General features: G+C 35.1%; 2 protein-coding genes across 3 annotated transcripts in view; both read left to right on the top strand.

Annotated features, from left to right (window-relative positions):
* Positions 1–18974, top strand: part of LOC136971192 (uncharacterized) — a 58520-nt gene that overhangs the window by 17581 nt on the left and 21965 nt on the right. The window contains exons 5-7 of one of the 2 annotated variants that reach the window (XM_067265668.1): positions 39–200; positions 5063–5209; positions 5290–5414. In XM_067265668.1, coding sequence (XP_067121769.1) covers positions 39–200; positions 5063–5209; positions 5290–5414 — 434 coding nt within the window. Of the gene's footprint in view, positions 1–38; positions 201–5062; positions 5210–5289; positions 5415–18271; positions 18386–18974 lie in introns of those variants that run through there. The other variant, XM_067265667.1, reaches the window with a different exon arrangement.
* Positions 7228–9000, top strand: LOC136971193 (uncharacterized). The gene has a single exon (XM_067265670.1). It carries the CDS (start codon positions 7330–7332, stop codon positions 8803–8805), a length of 1476 nt encoding a protein of 491 aa, XP_067121771.1. The 5' UTR covers positions 7228–7329; the 3' UTR covers positions 8806–9000.

Raw genomic sequence — 18974 nt, forward strand, 5'->3', positions numbered from 1 at the left:
CAGATGTTTTTATAACCCACAAAATAATGTTTTTGCAGAGATGTTAAAGGAGAAAACGCGAATAAAGATTACTCCAGATAAGGGAAGGACCATGTTTGGCGTTTTGGATGAGACAAAACAGTTGGAATATGGGCAAGTATTTGTGCAGTATTCTAAGGATGTTTGGGATGAAGAAGACAGGAGCCTGATTATACTTACAGGTAGTGATATTTTGATAAAATTTTCAATAGTTTCATAAATTAAACATTAAAATATGAATTATTAATTGTGATTTGATGATATGCAGTTTTTTTATACAAGAAACTATTGCAAATGTACAGTACATAAAGTTTTTTGTGTCATTTCAGAGTTGTTAAATAACTTTAAAATGATATTAGAAATGGGTAAACAAAACTTACATAGAACTAATAGCGGATAAAGCTAAAGTATAACACAACAAAAAACCCATATACATAAACAACACGAAACCTGATAAATTTGTAGTCACACAACCACTGGATTACATTGCGCTACTTTTCCATGAATATATTTAATTAATTACTAAATAATTTGTCATTAGAGGAGGCATTAGTAGCCATCTTTTATTAAATTTAATAATTATAATTAAATTAATATTTATTAAATAATTTAAAATCTTCTGGAAGAAAAGAATTGCCCAGAGTGGACTCAAACCTGCAACTCCTCCTTACCATGTAGATGTGTTACCAGTTATGCTACCCGAGCCTCCAGTCTCCAGTGACAAATTATTTAGTAATTAATTAAATATAATTGCAGAAAAGTTTCCTCATGCATTCTGGTGATTTTTGGTTCACAAATTTATCAGGTTTCATGATGATGATTATATATACATATACCATGCTGGGGTTTAGCAATGGAGTCTCAGGTAACATATCTGGCAACACATCCACACTGTAAGCAGGAATTGCAGGTTTGAGTCCCACTCTGGACCAATTCTTTCCATTCAGAAAATTCTAAATTATTTAATAAATATTAATTTAATTATAATTATTAAATTTAATAAGAGATTGTTGCTTATGCCTCCCTCTATTTAGATTATTTAGTAATTAATTAAATATAATCGCAGAAAAGTAGCCTGATGTAATCTGTGGTTGTTTGGCTTTACAACAAAAAACCAAATATGCAGCAAAAGAAACATAAAATTTAATGAGAAAATAATGTTTTTAACTGCTTTTATAGTCATCAGGTTACAAATGGTCCCAAAAAGGAACATACAAATTGAATAACAAAATTTTAAAAACAAGGCGGCATCAGATTGATTAGTGAAGCAAGCTTGAATACGGGTGTTAATCAATTAGAAAAATTGATTTACTGGATTTCAAAAAAGACTCTCCAAGCCTGCAAAATGGGTGCTATTGTCCTTGTAATTAATTATCATGTTTCTCCTGCATGCTTTGTATATTTCCAGTTTTTCCAAGTGCTTATTAAGGTAGTTGATGTCTCTGGAATGATGTATGAGATGTGCCTTGATAAATAAACCTTTTAGAGGCGTTCTAAATATTTACGTTTTTAGAGAAGTTCTAAACAAGTTATTTATGGATAAAATAATACATTTTTGTCAGGATTACAACTGACATATCATTTTATATCATCAGTATAGATAATTTCAATATAATATCATTTAATATAGGTGATTTCAGTGTAAGTTTGAATGTTTGATTAGTTTTAAAGTTCATATAATTACTTCTAAGTGTAAATTACTTTAGACATTGTTGGTATTCAGATAGATGCATGAACAAATCAGTTATTGAAATTGATTGTTGCATTATATATCTATATTGGACAGTTTGTGAAAGTTCACAGAACTTAGCACATATAATTAAATTATTTCAAGAAGTCAACAAAAGAACAGTCTTTTTTATTTAAATAAAAGAAATAAGTTTAATATACTTTGTAATATTACTCTACTAGAAAACTAATAAAGCCATGTGATGCAACTTTCAAAAATTTGTGAGAGAAATGGGTTTAATGTTTTCCATGGTTGTTATAACTAGATCTTAAAGGTGTTTTCTAACTGAGTCACCATAGCCTAGGCCAGTGGCGTAGCGTAGTGGGGGCGGCAGGAGCGGCCCGCCCCGGGCGGCACTTTTAGGGGACAGCGAAATTTCACAATAAATAATAATAATATTTTGTAAAAGTTTGTGTAATAAATGTGATTATTATATTGCAAAACATATATACATGACTTTTTTATTTGTAACCTGTACAATACACAATAATGATGATTGTTCTTGCCGAAAAGTTCTTTAGAATTACTGTGTATTTTAGTCTTTTAAATTGAGATACCTAAATAAGGGGCGGTGAAATTTTCCTCTGCCCCGGGCGGCTGACTCCCACATTACGCCACTGGCCTAGGCTCTAATGCTGTAATCATTCTATGATGTGTATGTAGGTTCAAATGTTGCTTTTTCTTTTAAATTTCTTTTTCATTTTCTTCAAATTGTATTGAAATAAACATACTTTTAAGAAGAGAATTAAGTGATAGCTTGTGAGCACTAAGATTGGCTTTACTTTACTGCTAGACTTATTACACCACCACAGGACATCAAATTAGACAGACTTATTTTCAGAATGCATTTCGGACGTGGAGTCCGTCATCAGCTTTTTGATACAAAATTAATTAATAGGAGGTTAACAATTTTTAAAAGGACTAATTGACAGGAATGAAAACGGGGCTGTAGACATTACCACGATGTTACTGGTTAATGTATTTAAATAAAAATCAGCAAATTACCATTAAACCGGCAATAATTGTCGTCTAAACAAATGTTTTCTTCCATTTTAAGCAGTTATTGTCAGGTTTAAATGGAATATTAGCAAAAGAATGTGATATTCCAAAATTTAAAATGTTGCATGCCGTGAAGATCCAGCGAATGTTCAATGATGCGTAAAAAAGTTTTTCATCCAGCTGGATTCCAGTTTTAAAATATTAAGTTCATATAAAATATATAAAAAACAAACTTGACAAGGATCTATCGTATGACAAAGATTGCCCTCCAGGCCACTGCTAACGTGTCCATGTCTTTAAAATTAATAGCTGTTCCTCTCTTAAATGCTTTAAATATCTCCAGTTGTTCGAGATATTTGATGTTGGCTGGGTCCTCGCATCGTTGTCCATCGCATCTCGTATGCTCCACTCTTCACCCATGCAGAAATCATGAGTTCTGAAGATCTCTATGATAAGATTTTGAATGGATGAAGAGTGAGCATGATCTTACAGAACTTATAAGATCTCTGCTTTTAAGGCCCTTGTAAGAAGGCTTACACCCATTGTTCGATGGCGGATGATAGAAAAATGGAACTGGAGTACATTACGAGCATAGCAGGCCAGCACGGATACCCTGCACGCCTTATTAATGCTCTGATTGCACGTCAGGAACATCCAGCGGAAACAACACTGTCAAGAGATGAGTGCTTTCTACCTGTTACTTACAGTAAGGTCCTTACGAACATCTACAAAGAAATATCCCGCTTTGAGTAACAGAATCACTTACAGGAGATCTCCCACTGTTTTCTCTTGTATCAGAAACGATAAGGATCAACTGGACCAAAATAGTATCCCAGGTGTCTATACCATCCCTATTTATAATCATAGAGTAGACCGACCTGGTGAATATATTGGTGCTACTGCACTTAATCTAAATATAAGGATCGAGGAGCATAAATACACTATTTAGAAAGGTCTTTGCACTACTGCATTGGCTTGTTTCGCTGTCGATAACGATGTCCAGGTTGACTTTGACAATGCCCAAATACTACAACGATGCGAGGACCCGGCCAACATCAAATATCTCGAACAACTGGAGATATTTAAAGCATTTAAGAGAGAAACAGCTATTAATTTTAAAGACATGGACACGTTAGCAGTGGCCTGGAGGGCAATCTTTGTCATACGATAGATCCTCGTCGAGTTTGTTTTTTATATATATTATATATTTCATTTAAACCCAACGATGACCGTTTAAAACAGAAGAAAATGTTTGTTTAGACGACAATTATTGCTGGTTTAACGGTAATTTGCTGATTTTTATTTAAGCTTATTATTCCTTCAAGCTGGAACTGTTGTAGAAATTGATATATACTGATCTTTTGTTCATTTCTGGCAATACTGTCAATATGTATATATTTGGCTAAAAAGTCTTTGCTAGAGGCCTGATGCTGGCCACTGAAAGAAGCCGAAAACATTTGCTTTGCATGTATATCAACAGCTGGAAATGAGGAATGGTCAGTGTATTATCAATTAGAACTTTCCAGGATGTTAGTTTGTTGGAATAGTGAATAACAAATATGTCAGATGTGCTTAGCACTTGTACCACATTGTTTATGATAATCATAAAAAATACGTAACAGTATACTGTGTGCATTTTTATTTTATAATAATTTGTTTGTTTATTTACTTGTTTTCCAATTTACTTATTCCAGTACAATCATCACAATACTACTGGTGTAAACAATAATAATAAAATAAATACGTAATTACCAAACAAAAACCAGCAAAAATTCAATCTAAACAAACAGATTGAATTTTTGCTGGTTTTTGTTTGGTAATTACGTATTTATTTTATTACTACTTATTCCAGATTAGTGTTTCAGATGGGCAGAGCCTATTTTGACAGCTAAGCAGAAGGCAGTCTTGACACAGGATGTTATTCTATTACAGGATGCACTCACACATCTACATTCACTCATACTAGACTAATTTAGACTTGCTACCTGATGTGCATATCATTGGGATGCGGAACAAAATTTACATAGATATGGGGAATGTGTGCAAACTCCATGCACACAGCAAGAATCTATTTTTCTCATCATTAATGTCTGAACATTATCAAATTATCATTTAATTAGCCAGGTTATTGCCTGATGAAACTGCATTATCACTCAATTATTAATAAATTTTATGTACAGAAAGTATTGTATATCAATAAAAATGTTTTGGGCTTTAATTTTAATTCAATGATGGAAATTTAATACTTCTGAAACATTTATTATGTGCTTGAATTTAAACAAATTACTTTATACAGAAGAATGAATTGTATTACAGGAGAGGTATTAGTGACAAAAAACCCTTGCATGCATCCAGGTGATGTCCGCAAATTTCAGGCAGTTGATATTCCGGAATTAAGACACATTAAAGATTGTATAGTTTTTCCAGCCAAAGGAGAACGACCGCATCCTAATGAAATGGCAGGTAAATGAAAGTAAAATTTACTTAAAAGGTACTTCATCAAAATAAAAAAAAATTATTTATGTAAATATGTATTATTAAAGGATCAGACCTGGATGGTGATGAATATAGCGTAATATGGTTGGAAGATTTAATATTTGAATGCAATAACCATCCACCTATGGATTTTCCAAAAGTCACAGGAGAAGAATTGAATCATCCAGTACAGGTATGCAGTTCCTTTCCATTTTTTGACATTAAGTAAACAATTAATATTTTATTTTATGGATTAGCTTTCTTCTTAATGTAATGATTTATGAGAAAAATTGAAAATATTTCATATCTTACATTAATTAATTTTGATTTTCCTTTCTTTTTGTAAAATATCGGTAACTTTCCTGGTAAAGTTGCTTGAAATAATTTGGTTAAAAGACAGTTTAATAATTAAATAATCAATTGATGACCAGATAGTGGAATAATTTGGTGCCAGTCTAATGCTCTAAGGAATCTGAGATTAAATCTATATGGATTAAAAAACCTTAGGAATTATTTGAGAGGTAGTCATTCAGGCATGTTGGACCTTTTCTTCTCCATCTGGTTGCCCCATTGAGGGTCTGGCCAAAGCCATAATGAGCTACTAAAAAGCTCCCTAAAAGAGCCCAAAGAATGAAGAGAGTTTTAAAAAATCCAATAATGAAGCCAGATTTACTTGAATTTCATTTAGTGTAATTAAATATACAAATGTCACGTCTAAGGATAGTCAATTATTTTCATTATATGTTCAGTTTTAGTTTTATTTTCACACAACTGAAACAGCACATCTGTAAACACAATGGTTTTCTCTCTTTTTGTCCACTGGAGATTTATAGTTTCATTTAATCTTGATAATTTTTTAGAGAGATTTTTTTCTAATTTTTATACCGTTAATTTTCTTCACAATAAATTTTGTAATAAAAATAACCAGTGAGTGAAAATTTTCGATTGTGCATAGATTTGTTTCCATAAGAACTTTCAAATCTCTTAAATCTCACTTGTCTTCAAACTATGATAATCCACCTATACACACTGAGATGAAACCACTGTATCTTCTTGAAAATCTTTTGACTGGTGCTATATGCTCAAAGTTTGTATGCAAATGTTTTCGGCTCCCTCACTAGGTCCTTTCTCAAGCTATACTCTCTTTTTTTGATCATTATAACGAAGATTATCCACTTTCTGGATAAAAATTCGAATTATCGAATTCCGAATCTGTCGAAACCGCGTGCCATCTACATTTAAACTTTACTTGAAAAAACGATCACGCAACTATCGTTTGTCATGTATAATTATCTATTCTCAACGGAACATCAAGGACAAGGAAAGTGGATAATCTTCAATATAACGGTCGAAAAAAGAGAGTATAGCTTGAGAAAGGACCCAGTCAGGGAGCCGAAAATGTTCACATACGAACTTTGAGCATATAGCACCAGTTAAAAGGTTTTCAAGAAGATAGTGTCTTCAAACTCTTCCATTTGTCAATCTTTCACATGACAATGTTTTAAGGCCAAACTTGCATTTTGCACAGTATGCTAAATGACATGTAATTGTTCTTTTTTCAAATTGAAAAAAAACAATAGGATTTGACAGAATTTAATGCTTTTGAAATGGATTATAAATGCAAAATTTAAATATTTTCTTTAGTTTTTATTCATTTGAAGAACATAGCTGAAGGAATTTTAATGTAAATTAGAGATTTTTCAGCTTCTTAAAATTTATAATTTATCTTTAAATTCTGAGGATAAGGGAAATCTTGAAAATAAACAAATTATCCCATTTCTGGACTCAAGCTTGCAGTTGAGTTTGAATTAATGTCTTATTAAAGTATGATCCAATTAAAATATTTTCATCATATCTCCTATTAATTTTCAGATATAGAAATATAATTTATATATATTTGTAATTGAAAACTAAAAATAATTATAGAAACACATAACATTCAATTTATTAATATTTACTGTTTATAGTAATGTAACTAATAAGATTATTTGTACTTTCAAAGGCTGAAGACATGGTGAATTTTTTTTTGCAAGTTTATAAAAGAATATAATCTTGGAAAATTGGCTAATGCTCATTTAGTATGGGCAGATAAAGAGTATGATGGGGTGATGAGCGAAAAATGTATAAGTATAGCCAAAAAATATTCCAAATGTTTGGATTTTGCCAAAACCGGCTTTAATGAAACGCTGAGTCACGATGAGTATGTAAGTGAGTATCCCGATTTTTTTGATAAGAAAATCCAAAACGATTCGTATCGATCTACAAAAATTCTTGGTCAGCTTTATCGTTGCAGCAAAACTGTGCAGTTGGGTTTTCGGGAATTTGTCGAATCAGAGTACGACACTCCCAATTACAAACACTATAGGTTGGACGATGATTTACTGTATGAAGGCAGAGAAATATATATAAGGTCGGCAAAGAAAGCCTACCAAAAATATAAAAGGAAGGTAGAGACTATGTTAACTCAATATGGTATTGACACAGAAGCAGAACTGTTATCTGGATCCATTTGCAATATGCATAAGTATATGACTGAAAATCAAGAATTGAATGATTTACAGCTTATTGAAGTCAGAGTGAAAATGCTAATTAAAGAAATGCGGAAGAATTTTGTTAGTGAATTTGTTAATGATGAAGAATATGATGATAAAACTATATTCGAAAATCTTTATGGATCAGAATATAAGGAAAAGGTGTTTCAGAAAGCATCTTCTTGGTACCAGGTAACTTATGACGAAGCGCAAAGAGAAGAAACAAACATTAAGAAAAGGAGATACTATTTTGGATTACCGTGGACCATAACTGATGTTCTAAATACTATGAAAAGAAATAGAAATGTAAATAAAAGCTGCATTTTTAGAAGAAAACAATTTGAGAATCAATTAGAGAAATCTCTGAAGAATAATTTTCCAAATGCATTTGAAAAACCAATTGAAAGTCATTCTGATGTAAGTGAAATTATATTTATGATAATGCATAACTGGATAAATAATGAAATTTTGAGATCAAATGAATTGTCTGAAGTGCCAGAGGCTTTAATGAGTGACTTACTTCAATATGTATTTCAGGAAACATCAGATAGAATTGTAGACAGTGATAGAAAAATTTCAATCACACAAACACTGATGACTTGTTTAGAAAGATTGGCATGTATGATGCTGGAAAAGAATTCATTAAATACAACAGAATTTGTAGTACCATATATTTTGAATAATCAGTTTTTGGGACAGTTATCTTTCAAAATCCTTTTGAATCTCGTATGCTCGCATAATACGGAATGCTTTCAATCTATTAATGCACACTTGAAAATTGAAGAGCAAGACGTAGAAGCAACCTTTCGATTACAATTGCATGATGATGATCTTTCAAGAAGGTTTTGCTGCTATCAAAATGAAGTCGTAGAGATTTTAAAACGGTGGATAAATCTCAAAGAGATCAAATATCGTCTGGTTCAACAAAATGATAGTAAGTGGATAGCCATGATAACTGTGGAAGGTAATAATTATGCTGTCAATCACTTTCAAGATTTGATTATTGACAAAAGCTTTAAAGATGTTATTATTGACAGTATAGAAGATGATTGAATTTTTGGTAAAAGACACTGCACAGTCCTTATGGGTTTAAGCATATTAAGAGATTTTAGATAAAAGTAGTAGTATATGATTTACTCAAAATTTTTTGTGTGCATTGAGATGTAGTTTACTGTTGCATAGCTCTTAAAGTATGTGCTTAAATCTGTTGAAGTAACAATAATTTATGCATACATACTGTATTTTTTGTCTCCCTCATGCATAGAGGTGTGTTTATTATGTTCTCATGGACTGTATTCATGTACAGCTCCTTTTTATGAATCTGGGCTGGGTTCCATAAAATACTTGGTTGAGCTCCAGAAGATTTTAAAAGGTCAAGAACCTTTTTGGTAAGACTGTCTTTGTCAAAGATTCATCACTTCACTAGCTCCTGCTACTGCACTGATCAATTAATCAAGAATTATAATGTACTAAAATTTCAGCCAGTTTCATATAGAGCCAAAATGCATAACAATTATGAGGTGTCTTTTGTGTATTTGTATGTAACTAGGTGTATATACTTGTATGTCCATTAACTTACTCTAAACTTCAGAATCTCTCTGTAACATTCACCACTGATAGTTTCCTTCTGTATAAAAAGTCATTTGTTTCATTTCTGCAGAAATTGATCATTTTATTTCATTTCAACAAAAAATGCATCTATAGTAACATTTTTAACAGAAAATTGAACCTGTTTTAATCAGGTCACACCCAGCTTTGCAGAGATCTTGTAAAGTTGTGCATTGCATAAGTATATGTATTCATTATACATCAAAAATATTTTTTGGTTTCTAATACTGACTAGAAGCTACATTTGTACTGGAAGTAAATTTGGCTGATTTGTAGTGGAGAAAATTGTATTCATAAATACCGTATTTTACGGACTATAAGACGCACCTGAATTTTGGAGGCAATTTTTCGAAGAAAAAAGTGTGTCTTATAGTCCGTAAAATACGCTAACTATTTTTCATATTCTGAAATTTAATGGATGTCCATATATCTGTTGATATGATTTGGTTCTTGCCCAATATAATTTTTAAAAAATACAATTTTTGTTAATAATAATTATTTTTGGTTTGAGAATAATTCAATGTGATAGTTATTACTTTATATTTGGAATTAACCAATTAAAATTGTTACTAATTCTGAACAGTAGGCTATAATTTAAGTAGGAAACCCATGTGTTTTATAGGTTTTCCTATTTAACTCAACTTGAGTAAAGTTACCAAACTTTAAATATACATTAATTACAAATAATTATGTTCAAAGTGTTTAATTTTTGTTAATTTATGAGAATAAATACTTCTAAAAGTGGTAAGCAGTTGGTTAATCATTAAGCTTGAGATTCACACTGTTTTTGTAATTTTTTAACAGTAATGTTTAAATGAAATTGTAAAATTCCCGTGAATTCCACAAAATGGTTTGCAAATAGTCCGATACTAGTGCCTGAGAAATAAATTGATACAAGGCTTAGCACATTACACATTTATTTTACATATGTATTGTGTATACCAGACATGGGCAAATGCGGTTCTGAGAGCCGCATGCGGCTCTTTTTGAGTTACATACGGCTCTTGCTGAAAGTGTTAATTTCTGCTTATTATTATTATTTTTACAATTTTATTTTCACAATTTTGTGAAAATATGTTTATTTAAAAAATTCAGTATTTGTTTTATATTACATAATAAAATTGTGGAGAGAACTGCGGTACAGAATAAAAAAAGTACAGAACTGTGGCTCCCATGCATTTTGCAAAACCTACATTTTGGCTCCCACTGAACTCTTGCTTGCCCACTCTTGGTGTATACAGAACAGGGCCAGAAGAGGGCACTGCCCTCGGTTACAGTTTATATATGGGTGCCGCGCTCGATGTGTCCTTTACACGTTATGGTAAGACACGACATGACACTCCTTCCCTCCTAGAAAGATACATAATCTTTCCAATATTTTGGAGGTTGTCTTATGTGTGGCTGACACTCCTCTCTGGGGTTACTGGTTGGTTGGTGCATCCAAACTGTTTTACTTCACCTGGAACTTGCTCTTCCATGTCTCGACTTGTCATTGGTAGAAGACTCTTCGTTTGTCGGTTTGGCTGTAGTTTCCTCTGGAAAACTGTCGAATTTGGTCTGTATGTTGCTTAATTATCTGTCCATGCTCTGTACAGGCTGAAAAAGTGACATTTCCTCAAATCCATGATGTCTCCTGGGGTCCAGTGCTCAGCAGAATTTAAGCTTCGAACATAAACTGGATCACCCATGTGGAAGGATCAATTCGGAGATTTCATTTCTGCTTTCTCACTGTTGCCTTCTTTTGCTGAGGGATAACAATTATCTATGCAAGTCTGCAACTTCTGCCCCATCAGCAGTTCAGCCAGACTCACTCCCATTGCTGACGATGGTGTCACATGCTGTGATATTAGCATTCTTGCTAACTTCAGTCCTATGTCAGCTTTCATTTTCTTCAATCTGCTTTGTAAATTGCACTATCCTCTCCACTTGTCTGTTAGACAATGGATGAAAGGGTGCCGTAGTGATTTGTTGAATACTGTTGTTATTAAGGAAATTGCAAAACTCACAGGACGTAAAGGCAGTGCCGTTATCTGATACAATCACTGTTGGCATTCCGTGCATGGCGAACAGTTTCTGCAACACCTTAATCATTCTATTTGCAGATGTCGACGGCACTATATCCACTTCCAACCACTTGGACCTGGCATCCACCACTATGAAAAATATTTTGCCCTGAAAGAGGCCGGCAAAATCTATGTGGAGCCTATTCCACAGAGCTTACTCTGGTTCCCAAGCGGACATTGTTTTGGGAGGGTTATGTTGGACTGCTTGACAGCTCGCACATGACCTGACTAATTTTTTCTCAATGTTGCTATCCAGGCCTGGCCACCAGATGTAACTCCTGGCCAGTGCCTTCATCTTAACAATACCCGGGTGTGCGACGTGCAACATATTGAGACATATTTTCTGTTGATGGGGAGGAATTACGATACGGCTTCCTAATAGCAAACATCCTTTATGGATTGACAGTTCTTATTCTTCTGTATTCGAATGATTGAAAAAGGCCTGAAGTTTTCTGCTTGGGACAGCCATTCACAACCCAAGTCTTCACCGTAGATAAGATTGGGTCTTTATAGGTTGCTAGAGCTATTTTTCTAGTTGACAGAGATAGACACTCCATGAGGTCTATAAGGAGATGTCTCTCTCGTTTTGTTGCTGCTCTGGTACTTAGGCCACCGGAAGACGACTCAATCAGCCGATTGCAGAGACAGTTTACGTTAAACGACGTTTAACAACAGAACGGCCTTTAGACGTTGGCTGGCTGAACCGCGGTTTAAAATGCGTTGCAAAGACGAGCGGCTATTTCTAAACTCCCTCTACACGAACTTCGGCAAAACATTGGCTCTTACTTTCTTGGCCATTACTCCGTTGTTTTAGGAGTCGTTTGGCCAATCGGGTTATTCGTTTGTGACGTCAGAAAAGGTCGCTAGCTGTATTCCGAAAGCTTCCAGAAATAAAATCTTAAGGCTGTCAACAACCATTATTGGGCAGTTAACGACGACCACTTTCCATTTCGATATTTAATTTCGTCGCCAATACGGTTTAAAATACGAACAAATCTATATTTAAAAAATTTATACCGAATTCGAAATTCGTCTTCAGAATAGATTTTTAACGAATTATTTTGACATTGTATTACTTACTGTCACCCTTCGTAACTGTAGAAATAAATAATTTTAAATTTCTTATTAGGGATACTATAGATTACCACCTATAGAATTTCGGGACTTTGAGTATATATCTGAACTGGGGACCGAGACAAGTTCAACGATACCCTACTTTTGGACCGGAGACGAAAAATAAGAAACTTATCATAATTTTTAAGTTATACTTTTTTAATACTTTCATGCAGACGGCACCGTAGTTGCTAGTGCTGCCATCTCGCGGTAAAGTCTGCAAACAAATTTTAAAAAAGCACTCTGAAAGGCAAGAAATTGCACGAACAGTCGAATGCCACTTCCTTTTCTTTCTTTTGTTGAAGAACTACCGTGAATCAATAACTAGTGACGTTAAACAATCGGCGGCCTGCTGGCAGCTTCCCTTTCGGGGGAGTCCGTCGGGAGCAGGAATAGTCTGATGCCAGTTCCTTTTTTTCCTTTTGTTCAAGCATCGCGACTCCCGATCGCGATAGCACGGTTGGCTCGTAGTACTAGCCGACCGCGAGCGATAGCGAAACTGAGGAGCCGTAGCCCCAGAGGTTGACGTGCGTGAGGGTGTGCAAAAAGGACTTAACTCGAACTGTAGACGATCAGTGTGCTCGTGGATCAATATCTGCCTTTGTTGAAGGTATATATGACCGACTTGCCGGACTGCCTGCTAAACACGCGATAGGCTTAGCGGAGAGAGCGACGCGACTCCCGATCATCACGCGATTGCCGAAAAAAATATGATAACTTTCTTGCTTTTTGCCTCCGGCCCAAAAGTAGGGTACCGTTAAACTCGTCTCGGTCCTCTGAGTTCGAATATATACTCAAAGTCCCGAAATTCCATAGGTGGTAATCTATAGTACACCCTTTTATGATTACTATTAAACATATTTTTTTATTTCTATAAAAAGATTTCGGTAATTATTAAAATTGTCTCGTTTGTTTAACAGAACGTTCTGTAACTACGATGACCTCGAAATGCATTAACGTTTTATAACCGACAGGCTACTCGAATTGTGAAAAAATGCATCTGATTTAAATTAATTGTAGTTTTAAGTCTTCTTCCATTTGAATATCGAAATTTGAACATTTAAAACAAATTTAAAGTATTTAATTTTGTTATTTTTGCTCCAAGCAATTAATTAATGAATAATTTTGTCGATTCGTACCGTTTACAACATTTATGAAAGGAACGATATCCATTTTTATCTAAACTTTTCCACCAACAAAACTACAAAAAGTCCTCTAAACCTGCTGTCGAGTGAGTCTAGAAAATAGGTCAAATAACTTGTGTCTAATCTCTGTCTACATTGTGGCAAGCCAGAAATGCCGTCTCTGCAATGAAATTTTTCTGAACCGCGGTCTACCCGATCTGTAAACCGCCGCCGTCCTCTAAACGTTGTCTCTGCAATCGGCTGAATGCGTCTGCGTTTTGCATAGATTTTCCTTGTCTGTAGATGAGTATATCGTCATATGCTGACAGGAGGTTATTCCATCAGAGCATCCGGGGTGAGATGATGCTTGGAGTTGGTCTGGATGACGATAGTAAGGCAAGAAGAGGTTTGTGATCGGTCTGTATTTCCACTTGCCGTCTGTAGATATAGTCGTAAAATTTCTTAACTCCCGCTACGATTGCCAAGGCCTCTCTATCTATATGTGCGTAGTTATGTTCTGTTGCTGATAGCGTTCGTGAATAGTATGCAGTGGGTGCCTCACTTCCGTCTGGCATACGGTGGTTAAGGACAGCCCCAATACCGTAAGGTGATGCATCACATGTGAGCACTAACGGTTTTCTTGAGTTGAAGTGCGTTGGCATCTGATGTCAACAATGATTTGATGGCCTTAAATGCTTTTTCGTATCTGGGCCCCCACTCCCACGGTGTGTTCGCATCCAGAAGACAATGCAATGGTTCCACAACCGTGGCTTTGTTTTTTAGAACATGATAAAATTAACCAGTTCCAGGAACTCTTGAAGGTCCCTTTTGTTAGATGGTACAGGACTGCCAAACTGCTGGATGTTTTCCTCGGAGGGATGAATTTCGTTTGCATCTATCTTAAACCGAAAAATGTTACGCTTGGAATGATATCACACTTCTGTGTTTTAATGCGCAAGCCCTATGACTGGAATCTCTCGAGAACCTGCCTAACCCTATGTAGCAGACTTTCCTCGGATTTAGCCGCAATGAGAATATCATCGAAGTATAGGATTACCCCTTCCATTCCTCCTACGAGTTGTTCGATAAATGCTTGGAAAATCCCCGGCGCCCACGTTGATACCAAATTGTAATCTATTGACCTTAAAGGCCCCTTGAGCAATAACAATAATCGTTGAGCTCTGGCTGTATCATCGTCTACCGTGAGCTGCTGATATGTCTGAGCCAGATCAAGTTTTTGCCAAACTTTCACATGTTCCATATCTGCTAACAAGTGACTGATTGCTGAAATGGGTCGCAATGCTTTATTAAGTGTAATTTTATAATCCCCACAGCTGCTTACCAATCCATCTTGCTTCAAAATCGGCACAATGGGTGTAGCCCACTCAGGATCTGTTATCGACTCTAAAATTCCCTGTTTGACCCATTTCTCAAGTTCGTTGTCAACCTTTTGACGAATCCCCAACAGTACTCGCCTTGCCTTTAATCTGATGGGTGTTACGTTTGGGTTTAATTTAATTGAAATCGGTTGGCCCTTATATGTTCCTAACATCCCTCTGAATACGCTCGGAAACTTTTCCACCAACTCCTGGATTCGATCTCGGGAAATGCGATATACACCTGAGACACATATCCCTAACTCTTTGAACCAGTTTCTCCCTAGCAAACTTATGTTGTTTCCTCTTGCCACGATTAGAGGAAGTTCTCGGGTGAAGTTGTATGTGACCTTCACCTGGCATTGGCCGGAAATTCGAATTCGTTTCTTTGAGTACTCACGCAAAATCGTGCGGAAAAGGTATCACTTTAGGGAACTGTTACCGAAAGTCTTGTTAAACGTGTCTTCTGACATGATAGTATACGGAGATCCTGAATCTACTTGGAACTGGACTATTCTTCCCGTTAATTTTGACTAACGTGGTGATAGCTTCGGTCAACGAAGAATTAGCTACTTGATTCACCTGGACCCCTGATTTGACTACTTTTTCCGTTTGAGACGAAATGGAAAAAAAGAACGTTTCTCTGAACGGCATACCTTCTGAATATGGCCCGGTTTTTTACAAAGGAAACATTTGCTCTTTCAGTATGGGCATTCTTTGCGAATATACTTCCCTCCGCAGCCTTTACAGACTTTTATTGACTCAGGGTAGCTTGGTTGTCCTTGCTCTTAAAATTGACCCTATTATATTCCTGATGTGATGCTCGGTTCCCCTTTGTTCCTGATTAGACATACTTCAGTTTCAATGCCCGCGTTAGGCCTAACTTCTTTCGTGTAACGAACAGCAGCTTCAGCCGCTAAAGTATCTTCCTGTGCCTCTAAAAACGATAGGTTTTTTTCGAGCGAAAAGGCGACGTTGGAGCGTCTCGTCCAACAGACCACAAACTAATCTATCACTTAACATTTCCTCTAAGTGAGGACCGAAATCGCAAAGTTCTGCGAGTCTGTGCAACTCCGCAATATAGATAGACAGAGATTCTCCCACCTTTTGATCACGTCTATAAAATCGATTCCTACGAACAATTCGTGAGGGTTGAGGGGCGAAATGTGACCAAGACGTCCTTCAGTTCTTGAAAGGATTTGTGGCTGGCAAATTGGGAGTCAAAAGAGACCTCAATAGGCTGTACGTTTCTTGTCCGCATGCCGTCAGCAAAATAGCTTTCTTCCTCTCTTCATCTTCTACATTGTTAGCAGTTAGATATGCGTCGAGCCTCTCAGCATAAGGAATCCAGTCACTTGGGTGTGTAGGGTCGAACTCTTCCAGACAGCAGAAGGTAGCCATTGATCTCGCTCCACATGGTACTGATCGTGCTTATTCTGCTTCCTCAGGACTTATTCTCAATCCAATCCTATCCTTGTCGTCAGATGTAAAATTTCCGTGAATTCCACAAAACGGTTCGCGAATAGATATTAGTGCCTGAGAAGTAAATTGATACGAGGCTTAGCACATTACATGTTTATTTTACATATGTCTTTGTGTATACAGAACAGGGCCAAAAAGAAGGCACTGCCCCCGGTTACACAGTTTGTATATTGGGCGCATCGCCTTCGGGCGCTGCGCTCGACGTGCTCTTTACATGTCGTGATAAGACAAGACATGACAGATGGTGTAACATGATGCAATTACTGTTTAATTTTATTGTACCCTGATTCAGTGCCATACGATTTAGTGCCAGTTTCAGAGGCGAACAAATGGTGGCTCTAAATCGCAGTTTGTGTTTTATATCAGTTACTGTTAATAAATGTAATAACCTCCATTTAAAAAGTTACGTTTAAGTTACATACTTTGTACATTTTTATAAATTTGTAAGGAAATAACAAACTTCTTAATTGGTCACTCATCGGTCAAATTCAACCACTCAGCGTTAAGACGTTAGAATTGTTATATAATGATAATACCGAGGACCACCTATGTTCAGAAGTTAATTATAATTAAATTTTGTACAATTAAAATTACAATTGTTGATATTTTTTTATATATTTTATCAACTTAATGTTAAAAAAGGCTAGTTATATTGAGATCATCTGTAGTTATTTAATAAAATTCTTAACTTAACTAATGTGTACATTGCTTAGTTTATAAAAATCTTTACTTATTTTCCTACAATAAATTAATAATGTTTATGAAAATGGGGCCGCATCATTTCCAATTGTTAAAATATGAGTCTATAACAGTTTTATTACACATGCATATCACTTAGCCCGATGACGACATAATTTATTTTTAATTAACAAACCTTGAGGCTTGGATTTTTTTGTAAAATAATTTAAAATTGCCATATTTTTCGTAATTTTTGCCCTAGACACGCGCTTTCTTTTTATTTTGTCTACAAACACTTCAGTCTCTCTGATTATCGTATCTTTTTACATAATTGACAAGAAAAAATTTTTTAAAAAGTCAAAAGTTCGACGTATTTTCATTTAAAAAAATTAATTTAAAAAATTGTATTGTTTAACATACTGATTACAAACTTGAAGTGTTTTTACGTCTATCAAAACAGACGGCGTCATTCTAGCTGCAGTAGAAGGCCAGATGTTTACGTTCAAATTTGTGATTTATGACAGGGGAGTGTCAAGTTACAAGCGCTGTCATGGCGGCGGCTCCCCGGTGTGACAAGCGATACTTATTTTTTATTATTTCCAAATATGTAAGATTTAATAAATGTTCGCAATAAAATTACTTGGATTGGCTTTTGTTCAGGTTGTCTGACTGTACACCGAGAAATCAGTTAATCTCTAGTCAAATATTCCCGGGAAACTACCTTCCTATATTAAGTCTATGGGAGACTTTCTTGCCGTTAATTGGCTTTGAATTTCTTGTTTATATGCCTTTTACTCTCTAGTCGGTCGTGTTAGAGTTAATAATAGCTCTGTAAACACTGGGGGCCGTTTTAGCGATAATATTATCACGTACAAAAAGTTTGACAAGCATGGCACACGCGCCGCGCGCGTCAGGCGTCGCCTGGCGCATCACCTATCGCCTGCCACAACTCCTGTCTCAGCTAGTGTCCTTGAATGACCGTTTGAACATCTGTTAAGAGTTATTTTTACCTCTGTAAACAGCGGAAACCGATTTAGCGGTAATAAATATAATAAACGAACCAGAATTGCAGTCTAGAAGCACCTTGCGTAATGATTTTGTTATCGAACCCGATAACGAAACCATAACCGAAACTGAAAGTTTATTATAAGGATTCGACATAAAGGCTTTCCAGACATATGATAAATCGGTAAGTAGTCGCTAATTTAAATTAATTTTAATAATTTTTACTTTCTCGGATATAATATTTGGTGATTAAAAGTCGGAGGGTGATAGACGGGGGGTGTTGTGTCGTATCTTGAGTAGCGTCAAACTTAATGAAAATTTTACTTGTTAGCATGTACAATTTAAAAAAAAAAATAAAAAATAAAACTTATTTCTACTCTCAAAACGAAGTTTATCGCCATGTTATAATAATTTTAAAGAATATCTCTCACCAGATGGCGCCACTCACAACTTTAACTTTGTTTCCAGGAAAGTGACGCAACTCGTTGAATTTTAGATTTTAAAGTATAATATATGTTATATATTAATCGTATGGTTAATATATTTCGACTACTTGCTAGACATTTACAATAGCGAATGTCTATCACGTACTCCAAATATTCAAATATAAGAAGTTACCAATGATTCGAATGAATAATTATATTATTAATTACAGTTCTATACATTTATTGTTTTGTTATTTAAAAATCTATATAGGTTTTCATTTATATGACTGTGTCATAAATAATTAGATAAATTATCACTGATATAGTTGTGGTGTTATCATGTTTTTT

Source organism: Centruroides vittatus, unplaced genomic scaffold (genome assembly GCF_030686945.1).
Source record: "Centruroides vittatus isolate TY-2023 unplaced genomic scaffold, ASM3068694v2 contig_235, whole genome shotgun sequence".
Lineage (NCBI taxonomy): Eukaryota > Metazoa > Arthropoda > Arachnida > Scorpiones > Buthidae > Centruroides > Centruroides vittatus.

Bases quoted from the DNA above. Each gene is read 5' to 3' on its own strand.
- LOC136971193 (XM_067265670.1), top strand. From the start codon at position 7,330: ATGAGCGAAAAATGTATAAGTATAGCCAAAAAATATTCCAAATGTTTG.